This window comes from Oxyura jamaicensis, chromosome 4, assembly GCF_011077185.1.
Source record: "Oxyura jamaicensis isolate SHBP4307 breed ruddy duck chromosome 4, BPBGC_Ojam_1.0, whole genome shotgun sequence".
Lineage (NCBI taxonomy): Eukaryota > Metazoa > Chordata > Aves > Anseriformes > Anatidae > Oxyura > Oxyura jamaicensis.
Genome location: NC_048896.1, coordinates 17,824,013 through 17,842,519, shown reverse-complemented (window position 1 = coordinate 17,842,519; position 18,507 = coordinate 17,824,013). Strand labels below are relative to the sequence as shown.

General features: G+C 40.0%; 1 protein-coding gene and 1 long non-coding RNA gene across 5 annotated transcripts in view; both read left to right on the top strand.

The window, feature by feature from the left end:
• The window catches only part of TMEM164 (transmembrane protein 164), a 110,376-nt gene that overhangs the window by 27,082 nt on the left and 64,787 nt on the right, over positions 1–18,507 (top strand). For 3 of the 4 annotated variants that reach the window (XM_035323707.1, XM_035323708.1, XM_035323706.1), the window contains exons 5-7: positions 2,556–2,634; positions 12,292–12,392; positions 12,778–14,554. In XM_035323707.1, coding sequence (XP_035179598.1) covers positions 2,556–2,634; positions 12,292–12,392; positions 12,778–12,984 — 387 coding nt within the window. In that variant the 3' untranslated portion in view covers positions 12,985–14,554. Of the gene's footprint in view, positions 1–2,555; positions 2,635–12,291; positions 12,393–12,777; positions 14,555–18,507 lie in introns of those variants that run through there. The other variant, XM_035323709.1, reaches the window with a different exon arrangement.
• Positions 15,463–18,120, top strand: LOC118165578. Its single transcript, XR_004750114.1, has 2 exons — positions 15,463–15,752; positions 15,787–18,120. It is a non-coding gene; the product is annotated as an uncharacterized LOC118165578 (long non-coding RNA).

Genomic DNA, 18,507 nt, shown 5'->3' with positions numbered 1-18,507 from the left:
GTGGCACCTGACAGGAGAGGTCAAGTGTGCTGGGACCTTTGGAGAGGGTCCACTGCAGAGACTGTTGGAGCCTGAGTTTGTGGCCTTCACAGGTGCCTGCAGACAAAGACTGGGTGGGCCAAGTCAGTATTTCAATGTACTTTGTGTTCTGGGAATATGTGTGGCATTGGTTTTTGGATTTCTCAGTCTTGATCATCTGCAGAAGTGCTTGCTTGTTTTCACAAAGAGGGTCTTTAAATCCTGGCTCACTGGGTGACCTACCCGTTGATCTGCCCTTCTAGCCTGTCTGCTTGCAATGTCTTTGTACAGATGCAAAGTACCTTTCTGCTGTCTGTGAGTGTTTTGTGGACAAAATAATTTATAGATGAGACCTTGGAGGTAGGCGAGTCAGTTGCTGTGTATAACTTCATAGTTCACCTTTTGTTTGCTCTTTTTCTGTTTGTTGTAGCCTGCCTGTACAGCTCGAGTGCTTGGCTGTACAGAAACTCGGTGTTTCGGTTCGATATGAGGAAATACACTTGCCGAATTAGCTGTGTTTTAGAACAAACAATCTTTCATAGTGGAAAAAATGATATTTTGTTCACGCAAACAAAAATACTGTCAATGCTAATGCAGCAAAACAACCATCACTCTGTTCTCAGAAGTGTCCTGAGCGTCATGTTTGTGTAACTGACCCTCACAGCTTGGCGAGCACAGAAGCCCTTCTGAAAGCACAGATACTGAATAGAGCGAGTGCCTCGTGCTGTGCTGTTTATATCAGGAACTATTTTTCCTGAAGTGTGTGCGCTCCACCTGGGAGGGTTACCGATTTTTCCTCCAGTTAGGCAAACTTCATTAACTTCTTCCTGATTATTTTTGAGCCCCTCACTTTGCACTTGGTGTCTTTCAACAAGCAACAGAAGAACAGGTTCAGATACAGGAAACCTCACAACTCCTGTGAAATTCTTGCTTTTGCATACCATCATCTCACATGGTTTATTTGATATTTGGTACTTGGGAGAAAATAACCCAACAGATTGTACTGAAGATTTTTTAGCTTAGTCTCCCAGAAGTTGGCTGAACATCTTGGAGTTTGCAAACAGGACCATGATAGTGTTCAGCTTGGGGGTGGCAGGACTAGCAGAACCCAGCTGTTGGTTTTAATACTTTTTATGTTCAAAATAAAATCTAAGAACTTTTGTAGAATTTAAGAGCTCACTATATTGTTTACCTACTATTTATTGACTAACTCTTTAGGAAAAAAAAAAAAATCTGTTTGAGCCTATCTTCCGTTGATGTAGAAGTTCTTGTAATGTTTCTGTTTCAATGTTATGACTTCAGTGTCTTGGAACAATAATAGAAAGGGAAGGCTCTTGATTTTTTTAAAATGGATTATGATTTTTTTTTTTTTTTAATTTGGACACTGGCCATAATAGTAGTATTTGCATCTCGTTTCACTTCAGCCTGCAGAATGTCACTGTATTTGAATCAAAGCTAATGGCTTTCTGGTACTCCTGTGAGACTTCAGACTCAGCCTGTAGTGTTGCCCAGTTTTCCCTGGGAAATACAATAGCAAGGTATGTCTTTTCAGCTTTGTAAGGGAGCTGCAACGGGAAGTTGAATTCTGAGTTTTGAGTTGGATCTTTCCTGCTGTTTGTCAGTTTTAAAGGTGTTGCTCCAGTTTAACAAATTGGTGTATACACAAAGACGTTTACAGATAGGATTGACTTTCACATACATTGCATCACTTTTTCTAACTGTGCAAGAGCTAGAATTAGTTGGGCTGGGATTAAGGGGTTCAGATTAAATTTGGAGCTGTGCTTCAAGTTATTTTCAGCACAATATTACTTCAGCATAGTCTGACCTCCTGTAAAAGCCAACATGAATTCAACTAAACCCTCAGATGGCTAATTTTAATTTCCCCAAAGTTGTCAGCAGGTGAGGAATACTGGATTTACCGCTAACTGGTAACTTGTTTATGTGCATACTTCTGCAGCTTGAAGACTGACCGATATAATCTGTTGCATACTATTGGTTTTAACAGAGGCTTGGCTGTTTCACAAATGCATGCAGATTGCTATGAAGCAGTTCTTTTGATTTCTGTACAGGTGCCCTTAGCAATTACTTTTTCTTACAACCATTTTAAAGTACATAAAAGACCTCCTTGTAGACTTCTGTGACTCACAAGCTAGCAGTTAACGTTTCTTTATAATTAGGCTACTGTCATATGGTGTGTGTATAGTCTTTGTTTAATTACTTTGGGGTTTTGCACCATTACTGGAAACTTAGAGTAATGAGGAAAGGGAAAAGAGCAATCTTGTGTTATGCCTCCTTTGTTGTGCTGCTGGCTAGTTTTGAGAATTCTATACTTGAAGTGCTGCATTGTGTTTGTGGCAAGGGGGATGGACTGGGTACAGTAGCTGTGCTTTCAGAGCACTGGCCATTAACGGCCGTCATTGCTTTGCTCTTACACATAGGGGATGTAACTGAACTGAACGCATTGTCATGGGGCATAAGGAAAATGGTTCTGGTTATTAATGATGAAAACATTCACAAGTATTTTCCTTATTCCTCAGCTTCCATTTGAAATGGAAATTTATTACATCCAGCATGTGATGCTCTATGTTGTGCCCATCTATCTGCTGCGGAAAGGAGGTAGGTTGGCAATTTACCCTTCGCATATTGAATTGGTCCCACACAACGAATAATCTGTGCTCAGTGGTTACCACAGATCCTGTTCTTACTCTCTTATTTGTCATTTTTCTCTGATGTTACTAATGGTTTCTGCTGGTGTGGTGGTGTTGCATCTTGGATAACAAATAACAAAGACTTGTGCCAGGCATTGAAACGAGGCAATAAAATGATGTTTTTTTTTTTTTTTTTTTTTTTTTTTTTTTTTTTTTCCCAAAGGGGTATCTAGAATGTGTTGGCCTAAGGTTTTGTCTTCTTGAGTAGTCTCTGCCATCTTGTAATGTTGTAAGTTGTTTGTGTGGTGTATTTTTTAAGACTATTTCCTTCTTGATGTCCCTTGAGAAGTACTGCAACTTAAAATGAGCTCAAAAAAATTTTTTTTTTTTGTCATTAGATCCCTGGATAAATACTAGTCACCTAGTCAGATAAATTCCTGAAATTCTGAAGTGCTAATGAAATATATAACTGAAATGAGCTGGGTTGCTTGGTCTCTCTTCTAGCAGGATTATTATCTTGTGTTAATTTATACTATAATAGTTCAGCAAGTCTGGGAATCCCACCTCATTACTGTGACCAGTGCTACTCCGGCCTTTTAGAAGGTAATGCAGGACGTCTTCCTCTGGTGTGCTGCTCTGTCCCCCTCTAGCGTTGATAGGCCTCCAGTTGCATTTTCTAGCACATCTACATTGTTTCATACGGGAAATGGAAGAGTATTTATGGTCTAGATGTTCTGTGGCCTCTAATGACAATGCAGGGATGTGATGTCAATAAATGGAATACCATTTAACAAATGCTCCGAATGAGCTTAGCCTCTTCCACTGCAGTCAATCTGCTGTATTTTATATCAGCAGTCACGTGCAGTTCTTTGTGCTTACTGCACTACAGGTTTGTATTCTCTGTTTGTTCTTCATTACTGAGTGAGACGAAGTAAAAATGCAGAGCAAAAAGTGAAGTACCATCATTCAAAAGTTCACTCAATTTCTCTCTCTTACTAGTGAAATATGCCAGCCACATTTCACTTTAATCTGTATTTGGTAGCATAGTTTGCCAGAATTTAAGACTTAGAGCAGTGTAGATACAGAAATTACACAAACTTGTAATCATTGTGGAGCAGGGAGCGGGAAAGAAGTGTGACCAGCCGTGTAGTACCCAGTAGGCAACGATGTGCCAGGCTCCTGTGATGTCACCAAACCACTTCTTGTGATGTCCTTGAAGACATCAAAACATACAAGATAGAACATGTCGTTTTAAGATGTGTATTTGTTCTGTTTTAAAGTTTGGCCTTGGATGTCACTTCTGGTCTCCTGTTTTTATTTCTATTTTTTGAATTAAAGGTTCTCTTCTCAGTGCTTGTTATTTGGGGACTGAGAGGATTGTGTCTGTAGTTTGAAGGGCTTTGTGTTGTACAGTTCTCACCCTCATGTAGTTTCCTAAATTTTTGCCTTTTATTAATTTATAGGTATTTGCTGCCATCTAATGTTGACATAGTAGCAGTGAAATTTCTAAGAGAACTTTGGCTAAACATTTCAGCTGAGATTGCCTCGGACTGTGTAACTAATAACTCTTCAATTTGTTATTGCATTTGGCTCTTGGTCACCTGTCTGACTGTGATAACTCTTTAGTAAAACACCCATGCAATTTTGTACTAATTACAACTAATGCCACAGGAGATTAAATGTGTGATTTTTGATGTAACAATTACTCAGCCTAAAAACATTTGTTAGCATTTTGTCATTTCACTAGCACCTTTGTTTCAAAGTGCTTTGAGTAGGCCATACCTTTATCCTAACTGTGTCCTGTGCAGATTGCTTTATTACTGACACGAATCATTATGCTGGTTTATTTCTGTATTTTAAATAGAAATTTCTGTTGGTGAATCTATAGATTATAATTGGGAGAAGTAACTGAAGGGTAGTAAAAATGGAAAAATGAAGGGAATAGATTGCACGTGAAAAACTATTCCTCTGCAGTTTTATTACTGACTGCCCCAAAATGACCTCTATCCCAGCATTAACATTCCTCTAAGGAGGGTTGAGCAGAACACCTGGAGCAGAGATGATGTGAGGCTCAGTCCATACAGAATGACGTGTCCAGTTTGTTGGCATGCTAATTGAGCATCTTACAGTCATGCACCCAGGCTCAGTTAACTGTTAGTGTTTTATTCCGGACAGGAAACTGGGTGACAGTAAGTGAGGGCTGTAATCCTTTATTTTCTCTCTCTCCCTGTTGCTCGTTACAGCAGTGAAGACAGGTCATGTTGCACTGGCAGCATCACCTTCTTGCCCCACCCCTGTCAGTGTGGGGGCTTCACTAATGGCAGGATCAAATTCAAGTCTGAGCTCTGAACATCCCTCATCAGTGCTGCGCAGTGAGCTCACTGCTCGAGGTGTATTCCCCTTTGGGGATTAACGCATCTTTCTCTCTTCTTCCTTCTCCCTGCCCTCTGTACTGATTACAAATCAGTACAAATACAAATTTCATTACTTCCCCTTCTAACAGATTTCCTTTCCAAGTGCACGCATGTATGCATACACACGCATGCCAGCTGAGACAATAAATGCTATAGCTCCTATCTCTCTGACCTGCAATAAGAGGCACTCATGCAAAACAGAGGTAGTTCAGATATAGCAGTTCAACAGAGAAGCCAAACTCAAGGCAGTTCATGCGTGAAACAGACCTGCAATTCTCAGCTTTCTTGCTGGATGAATCTTACCTCGTAACACATGTGAACCCTGCCAAATATTGTTCTGTGCCTCTGGCAGGACACAGCATTCCTGAAATAGCTGAATAGGTTGAACCAGAGCAACAGGATGGATGTAGAATTGCGGATATACTCACTGTTTCTCTAGTCATCAGGAGGCGAGATTCTCATTTCCCTGTGGAAAAAGGTGCATGCTTTTGTAGCTCCTGAACTGGGTTATAGCGGGATCAGATGAGTGCTGGGACTGGCAAAAGGGAGGTGCAAGAAAGGAATCCTCAGGGTGGAGGGAAGAAGATGGGAACCACAGCAGCATGACTTGAGACCAGGGAACCAACCCCTTCATTGAAAACTCCCCAAACCACTTTCATCTCCAGTTACAACTAAGCTCGTCTTCTAAAGCAAATGAGTGTGCTCGGGTAAATCTATTTTTTGCTACTGGGATACAAATAGCTGGCAGAAGGCTTAGGGAGATGGCAGCTGAGGAAGAGTAATGTCTCAAACTGTCAAAGATATTTCAACAGTGCATTAACCTGACCTTCCAAGATCAAAGTATTAGAGACCTTCAGTGCTTTTTGGAGGACTTGGTTTTGCCAGCTCTTAAAATGAAAAATGAAAAAACAGCTCTTAAAATGAAAAAAACCTACTTTGTGCTCCATCGGCCTCAGAGGTCTCACAGTTTTTGACTGTCTTCGTCCGTACCTAGTTTGGTCAGGTTCCGGGTGGATTTGACAAGATAAGATGTGCACCTGATTTCAGAGCTTCAAATAGTTTTGAAGTTTAATCGAAGTGGAATTGTTATTTCCCGGGGGCTGTGAGCACTGGTCACTCCACAGTGGTTTGGAATAAAGGGTTGATTTTATACGGACTTCCTAACAGCAGAATTGAGATCATCCTTCATCTGTTTTGAGATTCCCAGTGTTATTTAGTAGACTTTACAGTAACTTAATGAAGTAGGCAAGGATGTTGGTGTTGGGTATTTTTAGGGTTTTGTTACTTAGAGGAGCAATCTGATGTATGAATCTGAAGATCTGGTATGGTTAATTAGAGGCCTTTATGTTGGTGTCACTTAATTATAACATGATTTGACACTTTTGCCTGCAGGGGGAGATGGTCACTAGCATCTACTCTGTTAAAATGGCTGGATCGTTTTTCCTGTAGCTGTAAACTAGGGAAGTAGAATTAAAGCAATTAGGAAATTAAACTTCTGCTTTTTCTTCGGCCACTGGGAATTATGTACCTTAGCAATCAAGGAAGAATTGACCATATACGAGGAGCGGCTGAAGGAGCTGGGCTTATTCAGCCTGGAGAAGAGGAGGCTCAGGGGCGACCTTATCGCTCTCTACAGATACCTTAAAGGAGGCTGTAGAGAGGTGGGGGTTGGCCTGTTCTCCCACGTTCCTTGGTGACAGGACGAGGGGGAATGGGCTAAAGTTGTGCCAGGGGAGTTTTAGGTTAGATGTTAGGAAGAGCTTCTTTACTGAAAGGGTTGTGAGGCATTGGAACAGGCTGCCCAGGGAGGTGGTGGAGTCACCATCCCTGGAAGTCTTCAAAAGACGTTTAGATGTAGAGCTTAGGGATATGGTTTAGTGGGGACTGTTAGTGTTAGGTTAGAGGTTGGACTCTATGATCTTGAGGTCTCTTCCAACCTAGAAATTCTGTGATTCTGTGATTCTGTGATATATTTGAATATAGTTAAATAGTTACAAACCTCGTTTATCTCCCTCTCAGTGAAATACTTTATAATAAGGGTTTCATTTCTTCCACTGAAACTCTTAACTACTTAGAGAGCTGTTGACTCTTGTGCACTGTGTAAGGTTCACTCTCATCTGATTATGCTCGGGCTCTCCTGCTGACAGCTTCCATGTTGCTGTTCCAGCTTTTCTCTGCCTCCCAGATCCCACGTGTTAGATGTGACTGGTCCCAGCAGTGCTGGGAGCTGGCACTTGGAGCAGCTGTGGCACCGCGGGGCAGCTGGAGCTGTGTACTGTGCTGCTGCTCCGGCTGCAGGCTCTTCTGCAGCTTGAGCATTGCAGGCTGATCTTGTCTGAAGATTTAAGAGAGCTGGAGAGGAAGAGGAGACAATGTCTCTGTCACATGACCCACTGAGCTTCATGCACTGGGCAGTTCCTATTGTGAAACACTTGAACTAAATAAGGATGTTCGTGTGGCATTTTGACTGGGCCCAACGTCTGTTAAAGACTTCCCTCTGCATGCAAGAGACTGAGAAGTTGAGCAAGGTGTTTTTTTTTACCAGTACATGGATGAATGACTAACTATGTGAAGGAAAAGGAAGAGCCTTCTTTATGGAGTACCAAAAGCCACTCCAGACAGGAGCAGGTAATACAAGATCCCCTGTCCAAGGTGATTTTGACAAGAGTAGCTGTCAGCTGGGAAATACAAATCTTCTGGCATAAGGTTGTATTTTGAAATCTGCCCATAAATTCAGAACTGTAGGGGAAATAGCAAATTTCAGGTGATAACTAGCTCATCCTCTTTAGAACAGTTTTTCTGTTCTCCCTCTGGAAAGGAAGTTTGGTCTCTAGGCTAGCTCAATAGGTCAAAATACACTATTGAGATTAACCCCTTGATTAAGGGAAATAAAACAGAATTAAGTTTGCCATCACCTTTTTACAAGCTTGAAAATGAAAGAATTGCAACAGTTGCTCTGAGTTTTGGATCAAGTATGTGTAGCTGTAGTTGGGAGACTTCTAAAGGAGAATGTTTGGGACTGGAAAACTGAAAAATCTCTATCAAATATAGTGGCAAATAAAGCAAGACGTTAATTAGGAAAGAGGGATTATTTTTAAACCCTTTCAAATTAAAAATATATATAAATACTGTATTTAGGTTCTAATTCCCCAATTCAAGCAGGAATAACTTTGTACTGCGTTCTGTTTTCCTTTCTAGTAAATTGCGTTCAAATTTTTACGATCCTATTATTTGATAACTTTAAATATCAGTAATTCCTAAGACACTAGACATTTATAACACTGGAGCTAACACAAGGGGAAGATTGAAACCAATATAAAATAAATTGAGTCTCTGTGTTGATCTTTAGATTATTCAAGCCACACTTCATTTTGTAAGTGGCAAAATTAACTGCATAGCTTGTTCAAGGTCACACAACTGCTTGCTGCAGAAGCAGATGAAGAATCCCAAGGCCCTCAACCTATATGAAGTCATTCCTATCAGTGCTCCTGAAATAATGTGGTTTAATCTAAACTGAAAGATCCACTGCCATGCTATTTCAACACAAGAACAAACATACAGCCTACTTGGATGACCCTGATTTGGAACAGTCTCAACTGTCTGGGGCATGAGCGTTTCTGAGAATGAGATTAGTGCCAGACTGGCAGCTGGATTAAATTTTTGAAAGTGCTTAACATATAAGAACTGCCTGTGATCCTTTGTGGATAGCAAGATAGTGAAACTCACTGCCACATATTGAAATTGATTTCTTGTGTAAGCAGCAAATAGCTTTTGCCAAAGACAACACAGGCCAGTCAAACAAGCACTCAGCTGGATCTCAATTTTCCTGTTTGTATGTTTTTGTTAGCAGACTGTGTACTACAGAAAATAGATCACACTGCTCTGTTAAGCAGGCATCTGTTCAATAGCAGGACAGTACAGTAATAAAATCTATAGTGATTATTTACTCAGTGACAAATGTACAGAAAATATCCCAGGTATGAATTTAAAATTAGTTCCCCCGAATACACTTGGGAATCCAAAGCTCTCTGAAATGCTTTTCTGTGGAGGTCATTGTTTCCTTTTTGTCCCTTGATGTCTCGATAAAGATACTGCTGAAAATCACACTATTGTTCTCAGGATTGCAAAGTCTAGCAAAGAGGAAATTTTCTCTTATATAGCAAGATTGAGGGTCTGTAGTGGGTGAGAGTCACAATGTTTTTCTTCTTTTAAGTTATGGAACAAAGAGAGGATGTAGCAGTGTGAAATAAGTAGCTGTAGGAACCTGAACAGCTCTCCTAAGTGACTTCTGAAACATGATTCCCTCACTAGATTGGAAATGGACACAAGAAGCTGGGTTTCAAAGCCAAACTATGCCACTGATCCATTTAGTAATCTTGTGCAATTTTATTTAAAAGACTAATACTTGGGTCTTTGACTGACTGTATTCTCCCACCAACCCTGTTTCATAGTTGGGTTCACTTGTCTGTTTCAGTGTTTGTACACTGCCTGCGCTGTAGGTTTCCCAAACCGTTCCCAATATCAAGGTCTATTATAGTTTTTTTCTGAGTGTTTACCTATTTAGGATCTGTTCTCAGGCTTTACAGAAACTTCTGATATAACACAAGCAGCTGCCAACTAGGCAAGTTCATGTGAAACTGAATACGATATAGCACCACTCTGCCAGTTTCTGGGAGGTGTTTTAGATGTCCCATGTCTGTCCATGTTCAAGAGGCACCTGGATGATGCCCTCAGTAAATATGCTTTACCTTTTGTTTAGTCCTGAAGTGGTCAGGCAGTTGGACTTGATGATCTGCGTAGGCTGCTTCCAACTGAACTATTCTTCTTCTATACCTTATTTACATTTTATTTTGTGTTTTGCATCTAGGCTAAACACACCCATAAGTCTGCATAAGCAACACAAAAAAACTTTGCAAGTCAAAGTATGTTTTCTTTATCCTACAGCTGGGGAGGCAGTACAAAGAGTTTCTTTATAGCTTGAGCAGGTCACTCAAAATTGATGGCACAGCCAAAAATAGAGCTATGGTCTCCTAAACTGCAACACCACGGCTAATTGCTTCTTCTCTTGCTGTCTACAATTAAAAACTATTTGCAAGGTTGCGTCACGTACCTGCCATCGTACTGGTGTTTTCAGGCAGGGGAGTTAAATGAATCTCCTTGCTATTTAAGTGAAGCCTCCTGTACTGGTTTCTAAATAGGATACCAGCACTTCTGACATATGCAGCAAGCGTGCTCTAGACTGGTGTGAGTTTTCTGCCTTTAAGTGCAGGAGGACTCCACTTAAGGTTATTCATGTAGCCTTGTAATTGGGATTTTGCTTATAGTTCAGACACTGCCTCTGACCTTCACTCACCCACTTGGTAAGAAATCTTATAAGCTGCCTGATGCTTTCAAAGTAGCTTTCCTGCTCCTGTTTGTCTTGGTAGCACCTAGTAACAGATTGCTTACTAAAACACAGCATGCAGCTGTATTTTGGATAATTACACCGATACTGCTGCTCGTTGAAGTCACAGTGAGTGATATATGGGGTCATATGTGCTGCTGTCAGTCAAGCATACTATCAACTCCTCACTCTGTCGACTAGCAACAGAGAAGCTACGTTACATCGAGTGGTCAATGAATACACATACAGTTTTAGAACATAAAGTATAGGTAATTTTGGTAAGAATATTGTAACTTTGAGAAAATTCTACTTAAATTATATTGCTACAAGCAGCTGCTGCAAAATCAATGTGTATACACGATGTGTATAAACTGTGGAAGGAAACTGTGCAGAGAAGAATTTTAAAAGCACAGCAGGGATTGAGAAAGCAATCCTCTAAGGATTATAAAACTGAGGCAGCATGCACCCTATACGGTTGTGTGGTAAAGTAGATAACAGCAGTTATGTGGCTTTATCTGTGTAAAATAGTATACATAGGCACACTCATACCAGCTTTAGTCTGGTGAGTACTGTCATAGCTAGCTACGTATGTGTAGTTAAATTGAGTTCCCAGTAGCCTTGTACAGCATATGACGAAATCTGTTAAATTTTCCTGGTAATTACTGAATGTGCAAGCAAAGGCTAATAGGAATATTGCACCCTGTGCTGTAAGCCATCCTTTGAGTACTGGATATACATTCCAATGTTTAATAACACCTAATGGGTCAGAGAGCGCAGACAAAGGCCAATAAAAATGGTGTATTATTATAATTGTCTGAAACACACCAACTTTTTGTAGCGGTTGAGTGGTATGACAGTATGCATGTCTTTCTTTTGTATCCCTAGGTTATTAAAGTCTTACAGAAAATAGTATTTTCCCAGTCTTAAATTGAAGTTTTCATGTCAGCTAATAAGTGCCTGACAACTCTGTACACGGTTTTTGTTATCAACATGCAGTGTTGGAATATTTAATTCCAAAAATTGTCTGGTATCTAAGGATACTTTGATTAGATCTGACTTCTTTGGTCTATTTTAGATCATGTGAGATGTTGTTGTTTTATCACTAAATTGACAAAATCTCATTTTAGGAGTAGAGAGAAGCATGAGCCCAGGAAAGATGTGGTATTTGCTACTTCATTTGAGTGGGGAAGGTATTTTACAGTATCTGTGATACCTGGTTATAAAAGTGTTTGTAGGGTAGATCTGAAAATATCTCCACAACAGTTTTCACTTAAAAGCAGTCTGTCATTAATGGCTTGACTACTTTATGCAGCTTTTCTCTTCCTACGCATTATTGGCACATTTTTAAATAGTTGTTGAACAACTATGGAATAGGAAATGGCACTTTGTCTGTACTGTAATACAGCACTGCACATTAACCGCTGCTACCTGCGTTAGTTCTGGGCAAGCTTAAGTCATAGCCCCCATAAGAAGCAGGTGTTTAAGTATGAATAACGTGATATTTGAAAACTTCCTTATATACCATGACTGTATTTTACTGTATGTTATTTCTGTGGTAGAAGGCAAAATAGGCAGGCTTTAATGAGGTAATACAATGTATATTTTAATGCTGGACCAGAAGGAGGGAAGAAAATGATCAGGATGCTCCAGGTAAGAAATAAGGCTCTCAAATATTAATTATTATAATGGTATTCAGTAAGTTATCAGCTAAAGCCAGATGCCCTAGCATCCACAGAGGAGAAAAGAGAGGATTATTCATGAGTGTTTGATGGACACCACAATTCAGCTGAATACTAACTGAATACTAATGTATTCCTTTCTTTTCAAGGTATCTACACTCCAGAACCACTCTCCAATTTCTGGTGGGCTCTTTTATCTACTGGGTTTATGTTTGTATATCATTTTAGCATCTTGCAGATTCTGGGTTTGGTAAGTAAACATGGGTTAATAAATGGATAGTTTGCAAGTACATTGAGAGTAGAAACACTGACTAGTTTTTCCAAGTGTCCAGATAGTTAGGCATGGGTAAGACTTGTGTGCAGATTTTTAATTGCATGTATGGACACTTGTATCTCATATCTCACAAGTATTGGCAAAGCCTCTCGTAAATCAACTATGTACCTGCATAAATCCATCTATTGAATGCACAGCTGAATTCAGATCTGCTTTCCTTATGAAAGCTGCACTGCTTGTGTTGAACAAAGGATTGTCATCTAAGCAATTTTGATCATTATGGTAAATTACCATTTTCAGTATCTGAATCAATGCAACACAAAATATTGTTAATTTATAAAACTGTTGTCCCTTTCCCTAGGTTACAGAAGTGAATTTGAACAACATGTTATGCCCAGCCATCTCAGATCCTTTTTATGGGCGCTGGTATCGAATCTGGGCATCCGGACATCAGACAGTCATGACTATGACTCATGGGAAGCTTGTAATCCTACTGTTTTACAGTGCCGTCCCCATCTTTAAATGTAGCATGGACTTGCTTAGACTCCCAACTAAGAAAATAGACTGAAATTTCTCCCCACAGAGTAGTACATACAGGAAGAAGAGACACCTATATTCATACTGGAAAACAAAGAGTAGGGATGAGAAGACAGTGTGTTTATATTTCTCCCCACAGTTCATTGCCTCAAAAACACCTCTGTTATCAATTGAGGTTCTTCTTTTAACTGCTGTTTCTCACTGCCTATTGCCAATGGCAAAATTAGTGGCCTTATTCTGGAAAAGGTTCATGTTTTATACGTTTTGTGCAGGTTACAGTAGAATCATTTTTCTAATCCACCCTTTAAAATTAGGCCAGGATCTGTCCACATTCCAGCAAAGAGAGTGGCAGTGCTACCTCATTTTGACTTCTTTTCCACTAAACATGAATACAGTTATAATCACAGAATAGGAAGGAAAGCTGAATTACAACTCTCCACTGATGTGAACAGAACACAGCTTGAAGTGCATCATCCTGGCTTAACTCTTAGCACTTAAATGTTGCAAAATGGTCATAGTGGAATGATGTACATGTGATCTCCCAGTCATAGGTGCAAAACAGTGAGGTTCGACTGTATTTTCATTAAGCTGGTTGAAAATATTGGGGAACAATAACTCTTTCAAAAGTCATGATTTTTTTAGCTGACTACTTTGTTTCTTAAGCTGCTGAGGGTAAGTATCTGTCTGCTGAGGTCCCATCAGATCTTGATGCTTTGGAGACGCTTTTTGAGCGAGTGGAAGAACACATTGAAATAATTTCAAAAGCCCATGTTACTTGTAAGCTATGATAGATATTTCATCCACTGTTCTGACCTGCCTTTAAACAAGATGGTTTTTAGGCACTTAGTTTAGACTGGAGAGAGAGTGGGAATACAGAGTCCAATGTAAACAGTTTTCTTCTTTTTTTTTTTTTACTTGAAATATCTTGAAACATTCCTCCTCTGTGTTCTACCCTGATCCTTAATAGAGTGGTTAATGAGGAAACAATGAAACTATTTTCCTTCTCAATGACTCTAATACGTTCTGTATACTTCTTAAAATATAGGTACAAAAAGGAACGTCAAGTTAGCACAGGACTGAAAAAGCTGTGTTCCAGTTTACTAGTATGACTAAATTTTCTTGTCAACCTGTGTTTTGGAGTAGAACAGGATGTAGGTAGACAGAATTATAAATAGTAAACTGGCTAAGGGGAGACACTGTTGGGCAGGAAGCTGGGAGGGCTTTACTGTGTTCCTCCAGATAGCTAATTGTAAGCCTATTGTTGTGCAGCATGTGCAGCATTTCAGGGCTGCAGGAATTTTGTTGTACAAAAGTTTGTTGCCATTTATAGATTATTTGCATTGCATTGTTGTAGCCGTGACTTGTAAGATAAAAACAAAACCATTGTACCTCCTCTGGATGGATCACCCGAATCACATACTCTGATGTGAAGGTACAGTCATTTATACCTCAAGAAGAAAAGTAAGAAGGATAAGTGGTTGACTTGCTTTTTTTCTTTTTTCTTTTCTTTTTTTTTTTTTTTTTTTTGTAAGATAACTTTTCACTGGAGAGGGAACAAATGGCTTCTCCAAATATTTTTCACTCCACATGGTTTTATTTAAAAAAAAAAAAAAAAAAAAAAAAAAGTAGATCTCCATTAGAAGTACTTTGTTCTACATTTGAATTTACAAACTCGCTTCTGGCTTTCTTCCATGCCTATAAACTAAATACCCTGTACTATCACAACTTCAGAACATGAGAGCAATCTAACCTATCTGTCGAGCATGGATAGCTAGTCCCAGTTATAGACTACACTACTCCTTGTGCTCTGTGTGCAGGTTGAGAAGACTAAGCACCTGATACTAAGAAGTACCAGCTCACAGAGTTCTCTGGCAATTGTTGATCCTGCAAATGTCTAAGTAGGTACTGAACTTTGCTGAGTATCCCACTACTGCCTCAGTAAAGCTGGGCATATGTTGCCTAAGTAGTTGTGGAGTGGGGCCTAGAGAAAAAATGCATTGGTACCGAAGGCTTGAACCCATCTGTAGAAGACCACTTAATTAGCTGCTGAAGTACTTCAAGAGAGTCAGTATTGCTCCTGCAGTCGATGAAATACAGGATGTTGCTGGGAGATGCTACGATGGGCACTGCTGGATGTTAAAGCATGCTCTCTATTAATGTACTTCATCTCCTATGAACCGCTAAATGTAGTGTTTCTGCCCTCCCCACAGTTACTGTCAACTGTATCTTGGTTTGTTTATTTGGCAAAATGCTTTGGGTTGGATCTAGTCTGCTTTAGAAAGAATGTTTTGTGTAACAGTGGGATGATGCAAATTTTGCAAACACTACCATTAGAATTTACTTAATTTTAATCACTATTTTTTGAAGAATCTTTCCTGTTTATTTTTTTCTTCAGATCATAATATTCAAGCTACTAGAAAAAAAAACAAACAAAAAACTTACATGAGAGTAACCCCCCCCCCCAAAAAAAAAAAAACACAAAAACAAAAAAAAAAACACCCAACCAACCATGCCAGCATTTCCTATCTTCTGCAGTCATACACTTCAGGACATTCATTCTAACCAGGTATAAAACAGCTCCTCTTTCTCACCAGTGACTGCCTCTGGTCAGTTAAGACTACAGAAGCATTTATGTAAGCTCAGCTGTCTCAGTGCAGGCTCTTCTCTTGGAATGCAAAGCCCTTCTGACTGACTTAAAATTGAAGAGCAGGAATGGTGACCTCAAATACAGCCACCACTATGGGAGAATCCCTAGGGCGATCTGGTTTCTGTCTCCTGCTGGGACTCCCGTTCTTCTCTGTTAGACTGGTCCAGTTATTTTGAGTCACACTAGCCATTCTGGGCACGACTTCACAACAGCTGACAGATCAGTTCGTCACAGCCAAAGGGAAACTCGTATTCCCTCTCCACACCTCACCTGTGCAGGTTTTGGTGTCTGAACTGTTGAAGTTGCTAAAATGGCTATTTGAATGTGGTAATTCAGCAAAGAAGTAGAGAGCGAAACTACTACACTCAGTAAGGCTGCTCTGAGGGTCAGGAAAGTGGTGCCACTGGGATCATGAGGGAGGGCAGCAGTCAGCACCTCTTTGTGACGGTAAGCTGGGTTGACTTCTTTGCTTGATGTCTTCTATTGATGGAGTTGGCCAAGTTATTGTTCCCCCTGCCCCTTTCTGAAGGTTATTTTTAAACATGGTATTTCAGTTTGGTTTATGGGATGGTTCCCCAGCAAGCTGTGTCAGCACAGCTGAGACGTGAGCTTCACGCATGGGGAAGAACAGGGCAGAAAAGGAATGAACTTCACATCCCTTACTCCCCTGCTGTCTCTGGTAGCTGTTTGAAAGATGCATCTTACAGAGCTTGTTCAATATGTAGGATATTAGTTTGAACAGGAAAGCAGAATACTTAACGTCCATGTAGGAATATCTGTTTTCTTCCCTGGCAGATTTTCTTTTCCCTTAGCAGTTTATTTTATGGGCAGTTATGCTGTACAGGTGATTTCTTTGGTTGCTTTTATGCTGGAAATTAAAGAGCAAAACAATGTTGCTATTCTTAAAAGCTGATCAGCATTCTCTCCTGTGGCATCATGGACGCAATCTATGTCAAAGGAAGTTCAAGCTGTTGCGCAGTACCTGCTTTTACACTGGAGCAGTGCAATGTGTGATCAAAAGGGTAGTCCTGGCCCTCCCTGGTCAGATGTTCCTGAATCTTTTATCTCAGTGCTAACAGTTATGAAGATATTAGGGGCACATACGGTGCATCAGCCAGAGGCTGGCCATATAGCCAGGCAGACTGTTCCTTTCATTAGGGGCCTGTATTTTAGAAGTGCTTAAACTTGGTTATAAAAACTCACCCTGAAATGGCTTGAGTTGCTGTCCAGGAGCAAGTCATGTACAATACCAAAAAAAATCTTGTGTGGTGCTTCTATCTAGTTTTCATGTATGTTATGCGTTCAGCTGTTGGAACAGAGCCTTCTATTCCAATTTTTAATACGTAGACACTCCAAACAAAAGAAACGAGGAACAATGAGAATGACTATCCTTTCTGCCAGTGACAGTCTGAACTTAATTCCAGGTGTAGACATCAATGAAGTTAACTACAGTAAAATTGTTCACGGGTCGGATTGTTCATGCAGCACTCCAAAGCACAAAAACAAACAACTACAAATTCTGCATCCACCATAACTTCAGGTGATAGCCTGTGAATACTGAGACTATCGTGTCAATGAGTGTGCCAAGGCTTTAGCTGCCCAGGACATAATGCAGCATCTTTGTTTTAAGGATTCAGACACTGTAGGCAGTATTTGAGCTGTATCTATTTTGTTTAACTTCCTTCTCTTTAAGCACCAAAGAAGAATTTGCATCTTGTTTCTTCTTGAAGAGTGAAAACTACCAGCTCTTGATCATACTTAAAAATTAATTAAAACCCCTGTCTGTGACCACAACACCCATACTTGGGGTTTGGTTCAGCTTCCTGTGGGCTTTAATTACAAGCAGCATTTCTCAAGCCCTTTGTGCTTAAAGCACAGCTACATTGCTGAAGCTGGGAGACATAAAAAGTCAGTTCATTTGCATACCTTGATTTTATACAGTACCTCCTTGTAGATCTACCCCTCTGTCTCTGGCCACAATCAGGGTTTTGATATTTCTGTATATTTGATAATATTTTGTAAAGCCTAATTGTATTTTCCTTTCAGAAATGGCTACTTGCAACTGTTCAAGTACTGTGTTTTACTCTTAGCTCCTAATTCTTGCGTCTAAACTACAGGCATGTGTTTCCTATGCACCTGTACCTAATGGCGACTGTAGATTGTGTTGTTTTTCTTGCTGTTGCAAGTCATAGAATGATTTGGGCTGCAAAAGACCTCGAAGATCGTCAAGTCCAACCATCAGCTTGACTTAAGGAGTCCTACCACTAAACCATGTCCCTTAGCGCCATGTCTACACATCTCTTGAATATCTCCAGGGATGGGGACTCCACCACCTTCCTGGGCAGCCCAGTCCATTGCTCAACCACCCTCTTCATGAAGAAATTCTTTCCTGTCCAATCTAAACGTCCTCTGGTGCAACATGAGACCATTTCCTTTTTGCATCCTATCACTTGTCACCTGAAGTTAGTTCATTAGCAGTGGATTCTTAGGAATTAAAAGTTCTAATAAGGGGAAAAAAAAAAAGTGGGCATATGTCAGCCCTTCTGTTAGTAGCTGGAAGGCTTCTACAGGCAGACAGGTCAATGTTAAAGCTTTCATTTTTACAGTGACAAGATACATAACAAATCTGTTCATTTTTGTGACCTCATACTCAAGATGCTATTGTTGTATATCTGTATTGCAGCTTTTAGTAATTTAGTATAGCCAAGCTGTTTTTAAAATGATGTTATTTTTCTGCAGGGGCAATTTTGTACTTTTTTTTTTTTTTTTTTTTTAAATTATTCCTGCATTTACTGAGTCATTATCTCAATGCTGCAGAGGATGCAGCAGGCAGAACGGTAAGCATACCCACACCCCTCTTGCCAACCAAACTGTGCCAGGGAGCTGGAATTGCTCAGGTACGGGACT